At 39.0% G+C, this 22,675-nt stretch overlaps 1 protein-coding gene across 1 annotated transcript; it reads left to right on the top strand.

Moving 5' to 3' along the window:
- The first annotated feature begins 1,317 nt into the window (after window positions 1–1,317).
- Window positions 1,318–17,254, top strand: LOC149934833 (uncharacterized). The gene is made up of 5 exons (XM_090181217.1): window positions 1,318–1,434; window positions 4,686–4,758; window positions 12,883–13,485; window positions 15,572–15,747; window positions 17,188–17,254. The coding sequence occupies exons 1-4, from the start codon at window positions 1,411–1,413 to the stop codon at window positions 15,745–15,747; spliced, it is 876 nt and encodes a 291-aa protein (XP_090037343.1). The 5' UTR covers window positions 1,318–1,410; the 3' UTR covers window positions 17,188–17,254.
- Window positions 17,255–22,675: the final 5,421 nt, after the last annotated feature.

Below are 22,675 nucleotides of genomic sequence, written 5' to 3'. Positions count from 1 at the left end.
GAAAATGGAGTTGTGTCGAAACTATTTAATTAACTAGCTTCGCGAGACAACATTTTTTAATAGCAGGGAAATTAAGGAAATGTTTCAACACCAACGCTTTGTTTGCAAAGTTTTGAAAAATGGTCGGATCTTGTGACCGAGGCTTAGCTTTAAATATTTAAAACTAATTATTTTGGTACACATCGTTATGATTACACAAAATAAATTATATTATTAATATTAACCACTTTTAGTAATGTAAATTGTCGTATTTTGTTGAAGAAGGGTTAATGTTTTAAAATTTACGAGTCATTTTCTTAATCGGTTAAAACGCGAAATCTACACATATTTTCGTGGAACGAAAATGCGATTGGCCAATTTCAAAATTACTTTTTTGTGCGTTACAGTACCTTTACATTGTGAGGTATAGAGTAGTAGCACTCCGTAGCTTTGGCCATGGCTGCCATTTTGGTCGCAAATTTTTTATCTATAGGAAAGAGCATGGGTGACGTTCTACGACGTCACAGTGCCATTACTCTATAGCAGACTAATACCGTTTTCCATTGGGAACCTCCGAGCACTCCCGGAGTGCTCCAAAATCAAAATCGTTTTCCATTGGGAAAAAAAGGGGCAACTCCGAGAGGGAGGATCGTTTTCCATTAACCAAGGTACGCCCTACCGGAGTGCTCCCGGAGTGCTCCCGGAGTGCTCCCGGAGTGCTCCCAGCTGCCCAAACTCAAGAGTCGGAGTGAAACAAAAGAGTGCTCCGAAAACGTTTCGTATAGAGTAGTGTCAGTGCTACATCACGCCACGTCACCCATGCTTTTTCCTATAGAGAAAAAAACGCGCCTAAAATGGTAGCCAAAGCTACGAGGTGATACTACTCTATTTCATTGGGAGCTACCAGGGTGAATCCTACAGAGAGCAGTGCCGTCATTCAACAAATCCGGATCACACTCGGAGGTTCCCAAAGGAAAACGCTATTAGTTACCTGCTTTTATACCCTAACATGGCGGCGTATTTTCACGCGTAAAATGAATTTTGAGATCCACCAATTGGTTTGGTGAATTCGTGTTGAAATCTGTTTTCACCATCAAAATTGGCCAAAAATGTTGGCTCGTGCGAATAGGCCAGTAAAAAAGGCTCTTAACCACTCGTAAAATTAAAATTAAATATAAAATGACACTGACATAAACTATAGGCTTACAAAGGAATATCGAAGTGAAAAGCGTTAAAATATTGTTCCATTATTTCAACGCAATCATAATTTCTAGAAAAAATGGACCGATAATTCGTATTCAAATAAAGACCTGTTCATTATTTACAATAAAATCAAATTAATTACGTTCCGCGCACTAAGAAAGTAGTAGGGTTTTAATATATTCGCAAAACTCCAGAGAGACCAGACTCGTGGAAGTTTGGCCTTCCAAAATGACTAAACTTTCAATTTTCACAGTAAGTAATACTTTGCAATATTTAACGAAATAGATAATATCAGATATTAAAGCAACTGTGGATCTATCCTTAATGATAAGGCCCTTGAGATGGCAATGAATCCATCCGATTCCTCGAAAAAATTACTTTACTAGAGAGCGTGGTGCCATCTATTAATGTCACAGGAAGCCAAAATGCAAAATAGCGAAACGATAATGTCGTCAGAGCTACATTGTAGAGTAATATAATTAGACAACTTACACTCTATTTAGTGGACTTTAATCTATGTTATATATCCCTTATAAAATATATTGTTAAAAATTACAATAATTTAAGTTATTATCAAACTTACAAACGAGCCAATCAACGCGATAAATACCTTTACGACCCGACTTTTGGGTCAAAATGTAGATTAAGCATCTTGTTTTGATTTCGACGTTAGCGATATCTATTGTAAAAGTGCTAGGACACTTGCTTTGAATTGTATGTATTAAAGCTGTCTGCTCGTTCAAATTCTCTTTGCACAACAGTTTTTTTACAAACCTTGGAGCATAGAAGTTAGAGAGAGGAACGGAAAGTCGGTTGCATTTCCGACTTCAAGTAGATTACGCTTACTCTCTTCCTGTTAACATTTGTGACGTAACACTGTCATTTCTTCTGTTGTCTCCTACAATTTCCCATATATCTAGCTCGGTTAATAAAATTCTAAAGCCCAACAATTTAATTTTAATTGGAAATTATTTATTAATATTTTATTTTAATTTGTCCCAATCGACGATAAATAATTTATCGTTGATTGGGACAAATTAAATGTATAAATAGGATGCTAGAAAAGGTAAATAATTTTTTGCGTCAAACGCTAAGGCCTAAGTTTTAAGATTTGATAAAAGTGTTTTCTGTTTAGATTCCTGGAATGTTTGATTGAGGAGTTATTAATTAACATATTGTAAAAGATATTACCATTAAAGAAACCATTTCTTATAAATAATAATAAATATCTAATAAAATCCAGCGAAATCCTGATTCCCGGTTCAATGATTAGGAAATAAGAATTTTAATCGGCCAATGAGAGTGTAGAAAATGAAATTAATTTCCTTTCTCGATCAGCCAATAGAAAGCCGGAACGCAACCGGAAGTAATGGGTCTACCGCGTAGCTTTGAGACTCGACAAGGCATTAAATAATCGAGGCTACACTTTCCGTTCTTCTCTCTAATTTCTATGCTTGGAGCTAGTACATGTCGACTGTCGAGCCGACACTTGCAAAAAATGGCTCTAGTGTAATATCTGGATGGTACGATAGATGTAGTTTTCGGTAGAGATTTCCAAAGCTTACGAACGGGGAGTCGGGGTAAAAAATTACCAACGTGTTTGAATCAGAGATCCTATATAGCTACGCTAAGGGAGACTACACCGGTATCGTGGCGCTATCTAATGAAATGGAGTAAAACTAACCAGAAGCTTTTGATAATTTTTGGGAAATAAATAATTTTACTCCCTGCCACCTAGGAGCAACAAACACAACACCCCACACAAGGAGAACGCAACCCGTCAAAAGTCGTGGATTTTCTTGTGTACGTTTTTCATTGGCTAGACGCTTTAGCGCCTGCTTCCGTCGGAAGGGGAAAATTCGGAAATTGTCACCCCCCGCCCGTAAAACGTTCATCGTAAAGGCTCTTGACGCTCGTCCAATGAAATTCGTACACAACCTTTCGTTAGCGTGTTTAAAGGCTAGCTGCGTTCTCCTTGTGTTTGTTGCTCCTAGCTGCCACTGAGTCACTGGGCCGCTGGCGTAGCAAAGGGGAAAAAAGGGGGTAGACACTGCACGTGATTTTACCATTGCTCTAGCGTAGTGTTTCATATCTCCCTTGGCGTAGCTATATCATGGACACTGTATCTCTAGACATACAGTGTCCATGGCTATATACACTCTATTTCGCGCATTTCCCCCCTCTCTTATACGCCCCCCGCGCGCTCACCATCACCTACACCCTCGGCGGGGGTCTTTGGATTTTGGTCGGCGGATATAGCGAATGGGGACTAAAGGGGGGAAACTCCAATGGAGGCGCCCACAAAATACCGTAAAAAAGAGTGTATAGGATATCTGGTTTGAAGCGCGAATAACATTAATAGTATAGGCTAGGAAGATGAAGACTACGCATCCTGGAATAGAAAATTGTATTACGGGCTCCCCGATCTCTCTAAGGCGACTCAAAACCTTGGACACACGACTTTTAGCGCCATCCCATGACAGCCAGAGCAATTACTTTTCTTTTGGTTCTAGTTGTTCTAAACTTTGGAATTTTGAATATCTCAGGCAGTAACGGATTTTAGTCGCGAAAAAACTCCGAACGGAAATAAATTCAATATGAGTCTTTAAATAGTTTAAGTAGAATGCGTTTTTATGGGAGTTAAATAATGGAGAAATACTGCTGCTTTGATAATTGCCATAGTGATTATAAGAATATAACTTTTTACCCAGTTCCTAAACCTGGACCCTCGTTGGAATAATAAAAATTCAAGTGTAACCAAAAAATGGCTTGAAATTATTAACCGTGTGACTATTACTGTGCAAATTGCATCATTACGTTTGCAATAGGCGCTTCAATAAAACATCTTCAAGGAAATTGCCAATAAGTAATATATCCGAGAGCCAGGACCTGCAAGTCACTGTTTATATAGTTCTTGTTAAAATAATAGAAACGTTTCACGAGCACAACGCTCAAATTAATAATCCTTTAAAAACAAATAAACATTCCCAGCCCAATTAAAAGAACCGAAGCAAAAAAGTTGTAAAACTTTTACGCTAGATATCAGTTTTTAACTTATGTCCAAGAGCTTAAGGTTGGCATTCATGCTGCACCCCGATTTCCACTCCAGAAGTCCACTTTCATCCTCCTAGGTATAGGGATATGGTTACCTACTACCAAGAATTGATCTATTTATATATAGAGAGAATGTTATATTCCGTCAGTCGCGACGCATCATGAACCAGGGGAATCAATTAAAGGGGGGAGAAAATGGAAAAGGAGCAATTCTTATTTAACTCCTCTCGAAGCGGATATACGTATATTACGTCAATCGCGTCAACAGAACGTAATATTTAGGGAGCCAATAATGCGCCGCCTGGAATTGATGGAATTTTAAGGGGAGGGGCCAGGTTCTTATCCTAGAGCTGCAACGGGAGCGAAGGGAAAATATAAACATTATCTCTATATATAAATAGATCAATTCTTGCTACTACCTAGTAATTATAATATACGTTTGCTTTCAGATTCTGTACGTTTCAATCTGCATCCTAGCCACCCATTTCGAGCTGGGAGCAAAAGCCACCTCACTCAGCGAAGGTAGATCCAATAATTTATAGACCGATGAATAAACGAATTAATTAATTTTATTTATTTATTCAAAAATAAGCTGTACATGAAGCCCTGATTAATTTTAAATCAGGGAGCATGGCTGCATGAAGGAATACATAGTTTGCATCCCTACGTCATCAATGACGCAGTTCCAAGTATAGATATAAGAACCAAGAATAAATATTTAATTTGAGCAAGAATGAACGGTTCTTTGCCGCCCTTTTGAAGGTGTAGATTTCTTAGTAAAACGGGAGGGTTAACAGTTTCAATCGTTTTAATTATTTTCAAATGATTAAGGATTTATTTTCACGTTAAAAATGGTTATATGCCTGGTTAAAAATTGTTCGAGTAGTTATATTACCAAGGGAGAGCGAAAATTGTTTATTTTATTCGATAGTGAAGGTAATTGTAAAAAGGATGACCGCAAAGGCCTAACTTTGATAAGCTTTGTTAACTTCTTTTCGTAGATATTTCTGTCGTAATTTGATATTTTATTTAAATAACCCGGCCTTAGAATCTTATCTGGCTTTGTTTAGGGCCCATTTAAAATTTTAAAGCATAAATCTAATACGTTTTGTAGCTTTGACGAGATTACCAACAAAATGGCTACCTATTTAGTAGCTACGCGCGAAATGGTTTGATCGCCCTCCCAGTTTCCTTGGAGACCATAGGCCCCTCCCTTCGGTGCAAACTATGAATAGTAGAGGAGGGGAAAGAAAAGAAGGCGCTAAATCCGACAGTGCTAGTTCGAGGCGGGAAAAAAAGGGGGAGGGGAAGTCGAGGTAGATTTTTTAAAGAATTCAAACCCTAACCGGTAGATCGCGCCATGATCGCGCTGCCTGTGTTGGAATAGCTAAAAGTCTACCTCGACATACCCCTGTTTCTACATCCCCCTTTACGCGATTTCTGAAGCAGCCTTGGAAATAAGGTATTTTTTTTAACTGGTCCTTATGTCCAGTGAGTCTGTGACCCCTTAGATTATGAATTATTAAACTGGTCATTATGACCAGTGACCCCCTTAAGCTTGTTTTCCACTAGCGCGCGTCATAATGTTATTTTCGTTACGCGCGTAAAAACGTTTGAACGTTTCAAAGCTGAGAAACGCGTCGTTGCGCGCGCCAGTGGAAAACAAGCATAACTTATGAATTATTAAACTGGTCTCATACAAAATGTTCTTATGTCATTTTATAAGCCTAAAAAAACCTATACTACATGTTTAGAAGTTAGATTATGTTGGTAACATTAATTTTAAACGTATTCAAATTAATTAACTTTTATTCATGAGTATCACAAGAATCAGTGGCGTAGCCAGAAATTCGTCAAGGTGGGGGGTCAAAGTATGTGAATGTTAAGAGAGGGTCGAGAAGGAGGTGGAAATTTAGTACGGTCGAAGATTGGCTCAAGGGGGGTCTGGACCCGGAAACCGCCCCCCCCCCCTTGTCTACGCCACTGACAAGAATAGTACAATATAGTACTATCTCATCTAAGACTACTGCCAGAGCCTAGAAGACCCTTGTAATTTACCGTATTCTATCTCTCTACTCTAGGCCCCGGGGCCGTAGCTCCCGAGTCCCCGGTCCGTTACCGCGTAGCCTACCGTATTCGAGGAAAAGCGAGACTAGAGGATTGAGGCTTTGAGGCCAGAGGGGGCTTCGACAGTTCGAGGGATGCGAGCGAGGTACTCTGCATAAAGCCTCGACGTGCGCGGTAATAGATAGTGTAGGGAGCTGTTGGCTCGCGTGGCTTGCAGGGCTTGCCACCACCCTCCTACGCATTGTAACCCGGCCACCTGAATTAAGGGCTTTAAAAGTCGCTCGATGACTTAGGCCTAAGGTGGTGTCTTGGGTATTAGCCTAGCTGATTATTACATAGAAATCCGGTGAATAGGGAAATCAAAATTGATAGAATTAATAAACTGGTCATCTCCTATTATTTGATATTATTTCGAATTATTAAACTGATCACCTTCTGTTTTTTTGTTATTATTTCGAATTAATAAACTGAACACGGTGACCAGTGACCCCCCAAATTTTGAGCAATTAATAAACTGGTCTTTGACCACCTGACCACCGCTATTTCCAAGGCTGTTCTGAAGAGGAACGTCAGTGCTTAGCCCAATCAGAACTATCCATACCACTCCAGGGCTATTCCTCTATGCAGGGAGGAACGGTACTAATTAGAAAAGTTAACGAGTTATAAATTTTTACAAAAAAACATGTTTACATAATTTTATAAAAAAGTATTTACAAAAATTTACAAGAAAGCATTTACAAAAATTTACAAGAAAGCATTTACAAAAATTTACAAGAAAGCATTTACAAAACATTTACAGATAAATTTTCAAAAAAAAAACGAAAACATTTCCAATAATATATTTACAAAACCAATCCTTTTTCACAAAAAGGGACTGCATTAGATTTTTTAATTTTTAAACTTCCCTCTTAGGAGGGACTTTTCTTATACAAATTAAGCAGTACTTGGGTTTTTTCGCGTTTCTACATTCCGTAAAACCAAGTCGCGCTTACCGAGCACTAGTTATTTATAATAGAGACTTAGCACTCCGTAGCCTTGGCCATGGCCGCCATTGTAGTCATATTTTTATCCCCAAGATAAAAACTATTGAAAAAAACTGTGACGTAGCACTGCCAAGTCCCTATTATCAAAAGTAAATAGGGGGAGAAAGTCTATCACTGCCTTCAGATTTTACCTTCCACCATGCTTGACACCCTTTTTGAAGAGCTAGTGATCACGTGATATTTCTAACCAATAAGGATAGCGCATTACGCGCGAAGTAGTGCATTTGTGGTATTCCGGTCCGCGCTCAAGATGAAAATTTTGAATTTTATTCCCTGGCAACCATGTCACCACCTCGCGATTTCAAATAGTCTCTTTGTCAAATGCTGACCATTATTTCCTTCGATAACGAATGATTTTAATTAATAATTACTATATCAATTGTAAAATAAACAAAAAAAGCTCGTTCAGTTAAACTTGCAAATTGTTAGGTCTTAACATCGTAGATTTACCAATTAGTCCCAATCTCTGCTCTTAAATGGCGCCACGCTGTCCACGATTTAAGTAGGGGGAGAAAGTCTGGCACTTGGGTCCAACCGCACGACGTCTTATTTGAGGGGTAAAATTTTTGGGCTTCGGAAATGACTTCCCCATCGCCTCTTTACAGGGACACAAAGGTATCGGTTGTACTCCGCCACGATGAAAAATAGTTCTCTATAAAATACGTGAATATTAAACTTTTGCTTTCGATAATTTGGTTAATTTAGTTCCTAAATAAAGTAAATATATCATAGAAACTAAAATGCGACATTTTAAAAATAATAACATGACTTTTGAAAAGAAATAAACCGTAACTAGAATAACACTCGTTTAAATCGTGGAGAGCGTGGCGCCATCTAAGAGCAGAGATCGGGACTAATTGGTAAATCTACGATGTTAAGGCCTAACAATTGGCAAGTTTAACTGAAATAATAGCTATAGCTAAAACTAAAATGCGACATTTTAAAAATAATAACATGACTTTTGAAAAGAAATAAACCGTAACTAGAATAACACTCGTTTAAATCGTGGAGAGCGTGGCGCCATCTAAGAGCAGAGATCGGGACTAATTGGTAAATCTACGATGTTAAGGCCTAACAATTGGCAAGTTTAACTGAAATAATAGCTATAGCTACGAGCTTTTTTTGTTTATTTTACAATTGATATAGTAATTATTAATTAAAATCAACCGTTTTCGATGGAAATAATGGTCAGCATTTGACAGAGAGACTATTTGAAATCGCGAGGCGGTGACATGGTTGCCAGGGAATAAAATTCAAAATTTTCATCTTGAGCGCTGACCGGAATACCACAAATGCACTACTTCGCGCGTAATGCGCTATCCTTATTGGTTAGAAATATCACGTGATCACTAGCTCTTCAAAAAGGGTGTCAAGCATGGTGGAAGGTAAAATCTGAAGGCAGTGATAGACTTTCTCCCCCTATTTACTTTTGGTCAAACGAAACAGCCGGGCGACCAGGTCTGGTATACTCTTCACTACAACAATCTTCGAAAATTCTAGAAGGTAGTTTACTTTGGACCAATCAGAAAACGATTGAGTGAAATCACTAATCCGAAATAGCCAATTACGTAAATTCCGTATTAACCTAGTAGGCCAGAGCTCTCTTCAAGGGCGACACGGCCAACTGTGATCACGCGCTGTTCGCTCTTTTATTAGCTACGAAGCAAACAGCACGTAATCAAAGTTGGTCGTGTCGGTGAGAAAGAAAGCGTTACGGCAGCGCTCCCCAGTGGCCAAGGGGAACATGATCGTGCAAAAATGGACACATAACCGTCTCTTACAAAGTAAAAGGTCTCAGCTCGGACTCGTAGTAACACACTATATTATATTGGACTCCTTCTGGCTCACAGAAATTTACTAATTTTAATGGTCTCATCTCGAGCTCACACAAATACGCTATATTAAAATGGTCTCATCTCGGGCTCACACAAATACGCTATATTAAAATGGTCTCATCTCGGGCTCACACAAATACGCTATATTAAAATGGTCTCATCTCGGGCTCACACAAATACGCTATATTAAAATGGTCTCATCTTGAGCCCACACAAATACGCTATATTAAAATGATCTCATCTCGGGCTCACACAAATACGCTATATTAAAATGGTCTCATCTCGAGCTCACCCAAATACGCTATATTAAAATGGTCTCATCTCGGGCTCACACAAATACGCTATATTAAAATGGTCTCATCTCGAGCTCACACAAATACGCTATATTAAAATGGTCTCATCTCGAGCTCACACAAATACGCTATATTAAAATGGTCTCATCTCGAGCTCACACAAATACGCTATATTAAAATGGTCTCATCTCGAGCTCACACAAATACGCTATATTAAAATGGTCTCATCTCGAGCTCACACAAATACGCTATATTAAAATGGTCTCATCTCGAGCTCACACAAATACGCTATATTAAAATGGTCTCATCTCGAGCTCACACAAATACGCTATATTAAAATGGTCTCATCTCGAGCTCACACAAATACGCTATATTAAAATGGTCTCATCTCGAGCTCACACAAATACGCTATATTAAAATGGTCTCATCTCGGGCTCACACAAATACGCTATATTAAAATGGTCTCATCTCGGGCTCACACAAATACGCTATATTAAAATGGTCTCATCTCGGGCTCAAATTAAATGACCACAACGTTTTGGTCTCGTATCATTCTCATAATAAAGCCTGGGCTCAGTCTCAAATTGAGCTCGGGCTCTTAGTGTGAGACGAGCCCGTTCAGCTATGGTTGCAATCGCTAGTCTGCTATTATTTGTATCAGGAATTGTACATTTTATTTCGCATAACACATTTAATAAACCTTAGACAATGTTTTCAGCCTATACGTACTAAACTTTAAATACGTATGATTTATGAAGTTATTATTTTTGTAGGCCAAGGCCTATCTATTGAAAACTTGTTTACAGTTTGAACTTATTAATCCAAAGTTTGAAAGCCTATAAACCTTAGGTGATATACATAAATGGCTTACAGTACTTATTTCAAACAATTAACCAGGACGTTCCAGAGCCATTAAGGTACTGACCACGATTAAATATTTCAATTTCAAATGTTATAATAAAACAAACCGTTGCAAAAATATGAAATTCGCCAAAAGCTGACGTGAGATGGCGACGTGTCAAGTAATCTTGTTCCGGATTTGTATCGGTAAAGGGGGTAAATTTGAGGGGACGGCAAAATATCTGGCAGCATCGTTTGAAACAAACCTCTTCAACTCGTAGTATAGTAAAATGTATTAAAGATAACTATCGTTGTAAGTAAATTTAATCCATGGTTCCACGGTACAAACTTTGGGAAACACCTATTCAAATTTACTACCCCAAACTGCTCCCCTCCCCAGGTAGTAAGGCTATGGAGGCCCAACCAATATACGCGCGTCAGATTACTCTTTATATTAAAATTATAGGCAACGAAATATTAAAGTTACCATAAAGTTCGCGAAAACCTGGCTCGAGTTTTTAGTCATTAAACTTTTAAACGCTCACGCGCTTAAACATTTCGTTGTCTTTATTTTTAATATACAGGGTCTTTTTTTTTGCTCGGAAAAGTGTTTTTTTTCAAAAACTATTTATAGTACCGATTTCAAATTTGGAAGGTCAATTCTCTATACCGGGGGACATCGGTTTGAGAAATTTGAGCGTTTTCGGTAATGTTTTTCACCAATTTTGAAAAATTATTTTTCGACCACTAGGTGCGAGATAAAAAATTTCTATTATAAAGTTGTAGGCCGTCATCGAAAACCCTTAAAAATTGTTCACTCGACGAAAAACAACTTATTTATCAGTGAAAATTCGAGCTTGAAAAATTTACAAGTTGGTGAAGCCAAATTACGATTGTTTGAAACGATAATTGAAAAGGGAACAAGTCTAATACAAAAGTAGTAGAGTTTTCACACTTGAAAAAATGTACAAGTTTGGTTTTTAAATGCAGATATTTTATTCACGCTTTCTCTACCATTTCTGGTGTGACGTCTCGGCAAGCACTGATTATTCGTCTAATGAGTTCCTCCCTAGTTTCAATGGGCGTGGCGTATACCTTTGCTTTAACGAATCCCCAGAGAAAATAATCCAGCGGTGTTAGGTCAGGTGACCTTGCTGGCCAATGCACTGGACCATTTCTCCCTATCCACCTTTCAGGAAACTCGTTGTTGAGGTGCTCAGTTACTTGCCGGGAAAAATGCGGAGGGGCGCCATCTTGCTGAAACCACAACTGACGTCTTTCAGCCAATGGAAGGTCGTCGATTGCGTCACTCAGTTCGTTCTGTAGAAAATGTAAATACCTTTGGCCGTTGAGGTTCGTCGGCAGGAAAAAGGGACCAATCAAACGGTTTCCAACAAGTCCAACCCAAACATTGACCCGTTCAAATTGAACCTGGTGATGATATTCAAAACCCCAATGTGGGTTGATGTCAGACCAAAGATGGCTGTTTTGATGATTAAAGGGCCCATCTCTAGAAAATGACGCTTCGTCGGAGAACAAAACATGGCGCAAAAATTGTCTATCTTCTTGGACAGCATTTAGTAACCAGTTGCTAAATTCATAACGTCTTTGATGGTCTCCGTCAATTAGTCCTTGGTGGAGCGTAGCTCTGTATGGGTGATAGCGATTCTTACGAAGAATTTTCCACACACGATTTGCAGAACAACCCAAATCAGCAGCGGCGTTAGCGCAACTGTGACGAGGATATGCCACAAAGTACGCGAGTACATTGTTCTCGAAGTCTAAATCCGGTTGACCCAATCCGCGAAACCTAGGTTGCAAGTTACCAAATTGATTGAAATCGTGAATTGCTCGTCTTACTGTATTTACAGATGGTGCTCCATTTGGATGTCTTTCTGCGAAGATTTCAGTCACTCTTCTAAGGTTTTGCGCTGCTTCTCCATAGTAAATGGCAACTATCTCGGTACGCTCAGCTACTGAATAACGAGGCATTGTTCGAAATATTATCAAACACTGATAATAATCTCCCAAAGTTTTCCTTTAAATACCCAATGCATGTTTAGGATTGACCTATAGCCTCGTGTTTTTTAAATCCGGTCGTTTTTTTAACCAAAGTTTCAACTGGATTAGGTAATTCGATTTCAATTATCGTTTCAAACAATCGTAATTTGGCTTCACCAACTTGTAAATTTTTCAAGCTCGAATTTTCACTGATAAATAAATTGTTTTTCGTCGAGTGAACAATTTTTAAGGGTTTTCGATGACGGCCTACAACTTTATAATAGAAATTTTTTATCTCGCACCTAGTGGTCGAAAAATAATTTTTCAAAATTGGTGAAAAACATTACCGAAAACGCTCAAATTTCTCAAACTGATGTCCCCCGGTATAGAGAATTGACCTTCCAAATTTGAAATCGGTACTATAAATAGTTTTTGAAAAAAAACACTTTTCCGAGCAAAAAAAAAGACCCTGTATAATTCTAATCTTTGTTTCTCCGTAAGCAATTTGCAAATCGTTCTATCTCGATAATTACTTTTATTGTTAATTTATTGTTTTCATTTTTGTAGGCGCTGCCTCTAATCGAGTGAAGAGAGACGTGTATCGTCAGAATCTGGACACGCCGATATTGAAGGAACTAGGCGACTCGTTCGACTTGCTTCGACTAACAAAAGACTACGTCGACACTAGTCTCAAACAAGAAATCGCCATACAGATCGTCCTCAAAATGCTTATTGACTGGCTGGGTCACGACGCGGGAAACGGAACGGGTAGTCAGTCGAGCAAAAATAAAGATCAATTCGAAAGGCTGGTGGCAGAATCTGAGCGTGGACGACAGGGAGAAATTGAACGCAGACGAAAGCCAGAAGATAAGAGCAGACGACAGGGTGAAGATAAGAGCAGACGACAGGGTGAAGATAAGAGCACACGACAGGGAGAATTTGAACGCAGACGACAAGGTGAAGATAACCGCAGACGACAGGGAGAATTTGAACCCAGACGAAAGCCAGAAGCTGAGCGCAGACGACAGGGAGAATTTGAACCCAGACGAAAGCCAGAAGCTGAGCGCAGACGACAGGGAGAAATTGAACCCAGACGAAAGCCAGAAGCTGAGCACAGACGACAGAAAAAACCGGAAGTTAAAAATTGCGAAATTGAAAAGATACGACAAAGTAAAAGTGCTCATCATTCAATTCTATTATTATTTAAATTCCCCGAACTTTGGAACTTCATGAAGCGAGGAATACCTCAGACAACTCAACTCAAACCTCGAGAACAAGGTCGCAAAAGGAGCTTAAATAAATCATCGTCCTAGGAAGTCGCCAAGAAGTAATATTTCCGAGAGCCAGGGCCCGCAAGGTATTGTTTATACAGTGCTTGTGGAAATAATGGAAACTTTTCACCTTTAAAGAGAAAGTCGTGTTTTTTTCAAGCCTTAATATGTCAAAAAAAGGTACATGAGTAAAAGGGAATGCTTGTTGCTGCAGTTAAGGTCTAAAATTTCCATTTTTTTAGCGAGCACTATATAAACAGCTAGGAGCCGCAAACACAGCACCCCACACAAGGAGAACGCAATCCGTCAAAATTCATGGATTTTCTTGCGTACATTTTTCATTGGTTAGACGCTTTAGCGCCTGCTGCCGTCGGAGGGGAAAAATTCGGAAATTGTCTTCCCCTCCGCCTGTAAAACGTTCAGCGTAAAGGTTCGTCCAATGAAATTTGTACACAACACTGAGTTAGCGTGTTTAAAGGCTAGCTGCATTCTCCTTGTGTTTGTTGCTCCTAGATAAACAGTGACTTGCAGTTCCTGGTTCTCGGAAATATTACTTCTTGTCGTTTTCTTGAGAGGACGATTTATTGAAGCGTCTATTGGCCACCCCAGTTTTAACTTATTTTATGAAGATATTTACAAGTCCCGTCGTAGATTGTCAAGAATTCCGTCAAATTAAAGGGAATATAACCTGCAAAGCAATCTTTATGGACGACCCCTTCAATTTTCCAATTTCCTTGTACAGTGGCGCCAAACATTTTTAAAGCCAAAGGCAAGTGCGGTCAGAGCTGCAAACGTTGGTGTTCCACACCAAATACCTGAGGTTATATTCAGTTTAATTTAGTCGAGGGTCCGATCTAATTACAGACTTTGCATAGAAGCCGCGTTCAATAGCTCTTTCTGTAAAATAATATATTCGCATACATGTATAAAAAGTGTTATTTTTTGGAGCGCGCGCTTCCTAATATTTCCGTGTAGAGGGTCTCGTGCGTTTTCGCGCGAGCTCAACAAAAACAAAAATATGCGCGCGCTCTCTAACTTTAACTGCACGATGAATCTAACGTAATCACGTGACCTCTCGTATTTTATATAAAGAGCTATACACTCTTTTATATCCTTATTTGTGAGAGCTGCCATTTTATTACAGGTCTGATATCAAATAGTGCATGCAAGGCCGCTTCACGCGGTCAAATGCACGCGACGTCTCGAGCTGATGAGCACGTGCGGGCGCCCTTGCCTGTACTATTTTAAATTAGGCCTGTAATGAAATGGCCGACTTGGTAAAAGAGTGTATAGTTGAATTTATAAAATAAAAAGCCCAACTTTTTAAAATGTTGCTCTTTCGTCACCATGCAGACACGCTATATTCCTGTGACGACTGCAGACTGTAGCGCGCGCTCGTAAAAGTAAGAGACTGTGACGTAAGAGCCACATTAAAACTTTTAAAAAAGAACTATTTCGAGACTTCAGCTATTGACGGATTTTGAAATGACGTTTTAGCGCGCGACACTACAGGTACATGCCATTGTCTTGGGCACACAGCCTTCTTTGCGTACTTTTTTGACCATAACATGTAGAGGTATTTTCACGCGCAAAATGAATTTTAAAGGCAGTCAATTGGAGATAGCTGTACATTTAAAGGGTGAAGTATATCTCGTTGGTTGCAAATCGGGGCCCCGAGGCTGCACGGCCCCTTGTAATTTGTACCGCATAGTACCGGCTACCCTCCTCTCTTTTCGAGCCTGGTGACACCGGGTGGTAAAAATACAAAATTGGTTGATCCATCATAAATAGGAATCATTAGGAACAATTGTTGTAAACTTGTAGCGCAAATGATACACCCCATTTTATAAAATCCGCACGCATTCAACACATTTAAAACACGCGTCGAGAAAACGGAACGCGTTCCTTGGTCCGTGAAAAGCTTGAAATAATTAATTAAGAGTCCCACTAAATCTATTTTTAAATGCTAATGACGCATTTTTCAGGGAAGAACATGGTTGGAAAGCCATATTGGAATCCGGATTGCGAGGCCGACGGAGTCAGGTTCAAAATTCGCCAACAACAATCGGTGAATGGTCGAGTGGTCTACAAGTGCGTGGATCCCAAAACAGGTTACGACACGGGCGTCGAAAAGGAAGATTCCAACCTTATCTGCGTCTAGGTAACTTCTTGCTACAATCATTGCTTTTTTAGTTGGCCGGAGGGGCTGATCACTACACAGTTTACGTAATCAGGTTGTAGGTGAGAAATAGTTCATGGTTACAGGTAGTACGCCAAAATTAGAAAACGATTAGGTAGAGTACGTCGAGATTGCGCGGTGTACACAAGAAATTACGCGAAGTAGGTAAGATTACGAGATGTACATAGAGATTACGCGAAGTAGGTAAGATTACGAGGTGTACATAGAGATTACGCTAAATACGTAAGATTACAAAGTGTACATAGATTACGCGGACTCGCGGAGTACGTAAGATTACGAGTTGAACATAGAGATTACGCGAAGTAGGTAAGATTACGAGGTGTACATAAAGATTACGCTAAATACGTAATATTACAAAGTGTACATAGATTACGCGGACTCGCGGAGTACGTAAGATTACGAGTTGAACATAGAGAATTACGCGAAGTAGGTAAGATTACGAGGTGTACATAGAGATTACGCTAAATACGTAAGATTACAAAGTGTACATATATTACGCGAAGTAGGTTAGATTACGAGGTGTACGTAGAGATTACGCGAAGTAGGTTAGATTACGAGGTGTACGTAGAGATTATGCGAAGTAGGTAAGATTACGAGGTGTACTTAGAATATTACGTGAAGAGTACGCGAAGTACCGCAGATTAAGAACTTATTCAGGAAGCGTATACCCTGATAACGAATTGTGATCAACCCCTCTCAAAATACATACAATTTAAAGAAATTATCGGCTCGACGTGTATTAGCTCTTTATTCAACAGATGTCGCTAGCGTCGAAACCAAAACAAAATACTTAAGCTACATTTTGACCCAAAAGGCGGGACACAAAAGTACCCCTCGCGCTAATTGGCTAGTTTTTTAATTTGACAACTGAAAATTTAGTGATTTTTAACAATATATTTTAAAGTCCACTAAGTAGAGTATAAGTAGTTTAATTATAATAATTATAAACGGTTCTCGGACCACGTTATTGTTTCGCTATTTTGAATTTTAGGTTTCTTTGTCATTAATAGACGGCACCTAGCTCTCCAGTAAAGTCGTTTTTTCGAAGAATCGGATAGATTCATTGCCATCTCTAATAACAAGGCCTTGTCATTATACAGGTGGCAATGACAGAGCCAACAATTGCTTTAAAACTCGGTCGGTAGGCGGTGATACTTGTGGTGCCTTGCTTAGCTGATTATTGTTATTGTTAGAAAATTTAAACTACGCACGAAGCCTATAACCTACCTTTAAGCTAAGTACTACTACTACTATTGCTGGAAAGGTAATAATAATATTAATATTAAAAATTTAAATGATGGTAGTAGGAGACAATGTTATCATAAATAGTTCTTATTTATTTATCTGCGTATTAGTATTATGTTAATTATGGAGAAACTAATAAACTTATCTATTTCATAGCACGAGTATGCCAGCGTATGAAACCTGATATTGTATTAAGAAAAATAAATAAAACTGTAGAAAATGATTTTTGGAGATTGCCGAATTCGAATTTTAATTTAATTTCTTCTTCTTCTAATAATGAACTCACTAAAGTTCTGCTGAACTAAGAAAACCCTTTATTTTGGGCATGCTTATTGAATTATTACTTTCGACTGCTTGGACCAGTGATGCCAGATCCGAATCTGTCTCTGACGTCATAGATCTCGCCCCGATCAACTAGAGTAAAGCCGCTAATGGAACATTTCATAAACATAATCTCGCGCTTTTCGGTTTTGCTAGTAATTTGAATGTTCGCCATTTTACCAAAAACTTTAAAAGGAACACGGAAAAATTTGCTCTGATATCTCGATCCGTTGATCTGTCGAAATCGACCGATCGGTTTTGGGCTTTATATTCTTTGCTCGGAGCACCCGAGAGCGGGAAATGGAACAGGCAAAACTTGATCGGAGCAGATTAGAGCACGCAAATGGAACATAAAACATTGATCAGAGCGATCTAGAGCGCTCGAGAACAATCAAATGGAAAATGCTATGAGTCGGAGATTCAACAGACTAAAAGCAGCTTGATCTTTGAATTTTACCAGTCATCAGTAACTTCAATACCTTTTTTGCTTATAATTAATTTTATTATTCAGTTCAAGTTTTATCTCTCTTAATTTTTGGCTGATACCAGCAATTTGACAGAGTAAGTTATTAAAATTATATTGTAGCGATTTCTTAAATTTGATATTTCTATATAAAAAGAAAATATTATTGCTTGAGAAAAAAAAAACGTAAACGTTATAATTTCCAAAGTAAAACCAGAGAGTGTAAAGATTATGAGAGGCGTCTCTTCCTATTCCCGTAACGTTAAAATTTCGTACAAGATTTTGAGAGCGCGCGCCCATAGGAGAGGTTACGATACTATCCGACACACGATGTCGCTACTGGATTTTTTTTTAATTTTGTAAACATCCGGAAAGTATTTTTCATGACTGTTAAACATAGTTGAATTATGCTAATTTTAATTTAAAATTAATAAAATTCAATTCCATGAAAAATAAAGAAACGTAAGTACAAGAAAGCGGACTATTTATAATATTTTGATACTAAAAGAATTAATTTGTTTGATTAACCAAGGAAATTCATTGGAAATTTTATGAAATGGCCGAGGCTTAACGAGAACAGAGCAGTATAAAAAATAATACGAGGAAACATTGAAGTTGGTAAAATGAGATTCTGATTAATGTTGTATTTTTAACAGTTTCCTATCTATCTTTTCTGGGTTTTCATGTATTCATGGTTGATATCTTGTTTTTTAAGGGAACTATGTATGCAGAATTCTATGAAAAAAGATATCATGTTTTGGTATGCAGTTGCACATGGAGAATCTTCATTAGCTTTAAAATATTTCTTGTCAATTCTTTGAATGATGAATCTCTCCAAACGTCCTTTAATATTTGTCATGTGCGATAAAAGATTAAAACTGGTGTCAAATACTTCATTTGTCTCCATTACAAATTTGAAGAAACTATCAGTTGGTACGATGAGGCTGCCGAAAGAAGAATTCTTTGCTGTTTTGAAAGCTTTAAAGTAAAAGAGCAGATTTGTTGGGTCAACAATTGGATTGTCTTTTTTGAGTTGACTTATGCAAGAAGAGCATTGAAGGTTTGAGTAGCAGCGGTGAATTAGATATCCTGAAATGTAACTAAGAACATTTTGTTTTAGCAGGTTTGGACTTTCAATAGAATTACAAAATTCTAAGTCTTCATCGGAACATTGCCCCTGGCTTTGCGAGACTACAAGATTTTCAAAATTGGAGAAATCTTCATCCGGTTCTGGAGCTGCAGTTTTAAAAGTGTCAATGTTTAAAATCATCAATGCAATTAGAATCCGGTGGTTTCAAGAGATTATTCACAGAGGTAGCCCGGTATGCAGCTCGAAATTGTTGTGGATTGGGATGATCACGGTTGCCTCCTTTCTGTCTTATAGATCCAAGAAAATTAATTATCTACAAAAGATTGGCTAATCCTGTCCGATAATAAAAACTTAAAACCAAAATTATCCTTTAGATCTTCCTAGAGGAGTAGCAAAGCTTGAATTGAAATTACCATTTTCTGAAATTTCCAATGTTGTAGAGTCTTTAAAACTGAAAATTGTTGGCACAGCGGATGGTGTGAGTCTATTTTTAGTTCTAATATTCATGAAACTGGCATCAATGAAATGATTCGCGCAAATTCTATGGTGAACGTGTTAATATTCCGTAGTTTTATTTGTAAGCCCATCATTATTTACATTTTTCAGCCACAAAATAGAACTAAAATTTATATTAAGTTAATATGCCAATAAGCCTATCTAATGAAAATGCGAATTTACCAGTCTTTTTCCTTTGGAAACTTAAAAAAATATAAACAAGGATTTCTTGTTTTCGATATTTTACAATTTAAAACGGAACAATATGCCCCAGACATACTAAATTATTTAAAAACCTTGTAAAACTAGCATTAAAAATCTGGAAAGTTCTTGCGTCTCTTTTAAACCTAACATCGAAACGCACGCGCTGTGAGAACGGCGCCACTGGTGGCGCCATCGCTCTTACGGTAGTAGTGGACATTATTGAGGAAAAAAAAGTTAGTACGCTTTTTTGAAAGAGAGACGCCTCTCATAATCTTTACACTCTCTGGTAAAACTATTGAATTGGGAAGATGCTTATGAATACTATTTAAATAAAACAAAAAGTGATTTAATTATTTTTTCCTAAAAAAAATTATAACATACAATACATGTATTGTATGTTATGCATTAATACCATAGGGCTGGTGTTAGCGTGTAGAGAGCTGCAACGGAGCGGAAATTATTCCGTTTCCGCGGACTCCGTTCCGTTCCGCGGCGCTGGAACGGAATCGGGGCTAAATTATAAAAAAGTAGAGGAACGGAATGGAATCGGAGCAAATTTCCGAAAAATCGTTGTAACGGAACGGGATCGGAGCAAATTTCCGAAAAAAAACATCGTATATTGAGGCATGGACAGTTTTCATTTATCTCTTGGCTGCTAATTGGGTCTCCCACTTTTCCAGACAGTGAGATCCTAATTCCCCTTTTGTCCATCCCCTTCTTCACCGGGAAACTTAACTGCAACTAAAGCCTTTTTCTCTACGACTACGTTGCGTACATCAATGCGCCGTATCGCAAAAGGTACAAAGGCCGTTTAGCGAAAAGGGGGAATAAATTGGCGGGGTGACCGGCTTGCGGTAAAGTTTTAGTTTTACATTCAATTCAATAGAAATAATAATTGTAAATTTCTGTATTCAGGAAAATAAAATAATTTTTCCTCATTTTTCAAGACTCTTAAACGCGCCTTCCCAATCGACCGCCATTACCTTACAGTCTACGGGGAGGGTGATGAGAAAACCGGTTTTGGGGGGATGAAATTTCTGCGGTTGAGGGCTGGCTCGTTGGTTGTCTGTACGATAATGGCGGCGCCCAGTAAACTTTTCTAAAAAGAGTGTATACTGAGGGAAACCAAAATATAAAACGGGAGCGGAAACTGAGCGTAAATGTTAAGTAATATAGACGCTTAATGAAACTGAGCGGAACACGAACGGAAATAATATCGGAGAAAGAAACGGAGCGGAAACGGACGGAAAATATTGACGATAAATCAAACGGAGCGGAAACGGACCGAAATGATAGGCGACAAACAAAACGGAGCGGAATCGGACGGAAATAATGTGCTAGAAATAAACTGGAGCGGAAACGGAAGGAAATAACGGACGAAAAACAAAGCGGACCGGAAACGGACGAAAATAACAGGCGAGAAACTAAACGGACCGGAAACGGACAGAAACAACGGACGAGAAACAAAGCGGACCGGAAGCGGATATATGTACCATACCGGGAAACAAAACGGAGCGGAAACGGAATGGTATTTTCGCTGCTCTGCAGCTCTCTATTAGCGTGACGGGGTTAGGGCCTCAACGTGTCCGTCGATAGTCTCGACATATTCAATCTCCCTGAGTATAAATAAATACATTCTTGGTTTATACTTCTAATGCAAATTTAAATATAAAAGTTACCTAAAATTGTCAAAGTAAAACTTTCTTGCCTTAAAATATAAGTTAAAATTTTGGTTTGTAAGACTGCATGTATGATTGGGTCATATTTGATAGAAGGGCAAGTAATTTTGAAATATAAAACTAGAACTAGTCATTTTGAAATACAAAACTAGAACTTGTCAAATTGCAAAATGTTTGGCCATAAGTTACAACCAAACTGTTTGGTTTCAAGTTTTATTTTAATAAACTTAGAAGGGCATTTTTAATTATGAAATTTCTCATATTTGATGAATCAATTATCAGACTTAATCACTCTGAAGAGCATATAAACTTTGTGTGTTGACAAATGGATTACCAGGGAAATGGATTTACTCAGTGAGTAAAGGGTTTTATTTCACAAGCAATAATATTTTTATATAGAACTTCCAAATTTAAGAAATCACCACAATATAATTTTAATATCTTACTCTGTCAAATTTCTGACAGATAAAAACACAGCTGCAGACGAAACAGCAGACGACGATAAGTTTGTCTCATAGCATTTTCCATTTGATTGCCCGAGATTCACTCCGAATCTGTCTCTGACGTTATAGATCGACTAGAGTAAAGCCGCAAAGGAACATACTAGCTGGACATGTGTCAGATTTATAGCCCGGTGTACCCGGTAAGATTTAAACCACACCACCGGAGGTCTGTCATCATTATGCCCTACGCCAGCGTCCACAGACCCGGACAGGCGGCAAAACCAGCATGAGTAGCAGTACCCCACTACTGATGGTCGCGCCCTCGACGCAAGCCACTCAACCCAGCAGAAGGTGCAGCAATGGGTCGACCAGCCCCAACTTCGCACACAGCAGTGGGAATAAGAGCGGATGCTCTGGCAACGCCAGCCGACACCCTACCTAGAAAGGTAGAGAGCCAAGCCCGTTGGAAGGAGCGCCTAAAGGGGAACGGCGGGCACACAGCAGCCCGCATAACCCGGCACAGCTGGCACCGGATATCCCGGTGGAACTCCAAAAGGCCAGGAGATGGGTCCGCCGTGCCCTCATACGGAGGCCCGCAGCCCCACAGCAGGCAACTCAATCCGCCGAGACGGCCAGTTTGCCCGGGCCCTCTCCGTTAGCCTGGGCCGAAGCCCAGTTACCAGCCCACACCGGACCGAAGTCGGAGGTGGAGATAGGACCATTTCGACGGAGCTAACATCTCCCAGTGCGCCACCGCCCGTGCTGGGTTACAAGAGAACATACTAGCTAGGAGCAACAAACACAACCCGTCAAAAGTCGTGGATTTTCTTGTGTACCGTTTTCATTGGTTAGACGCTTTAGCGTCTGCTGGCGACACCTATTTCTATTCTAGTATATCGAATACAAACGCTTAGCTGCTCCACCCCTGCATTGTCTCGGGTTTCATCGG

Source organism: Leiobunum rupestre, chromosome 7 (assembly GCF_980474605.1).
Source record: "Leiobunum rupestre chromosome 7, qqLeiRupe1.1.hap1, whole genome shotgun sequence".
Classification (NCBI taxonomy): Eukaryota; Metazoa; Arthropoda; class Arachnida; order Opiliones; family Sclerosomatidae; genus Leiobunum; species Leiobunum rupestre.
Note: the sequence above shows the minus strand (reverse complement) of the source record. Positions and strands in the feature narration are given on the sequence as shown.

Coding starts and splice junctions, on each gene's coding strand:
- LOC149934833 (XM_090181217.1), top strand. CDS start 1,411: ATGACTAAACTTTCAATTTTCACA. Junction 4,759..12,882: donor AGCCACCTCACTCAGCGAAG/GTAGATCCAATA, acceptor TCATTTTTGTAG/GCGCTGCCTCTAATCGAGTG. Junction 13,486..15,571: donor AATTGAAAAGATACGACAAA/GTAAAAGTGCTC, acceptor CGCATTTTTCAG/GGAAGAACATGGTTGGAAAG.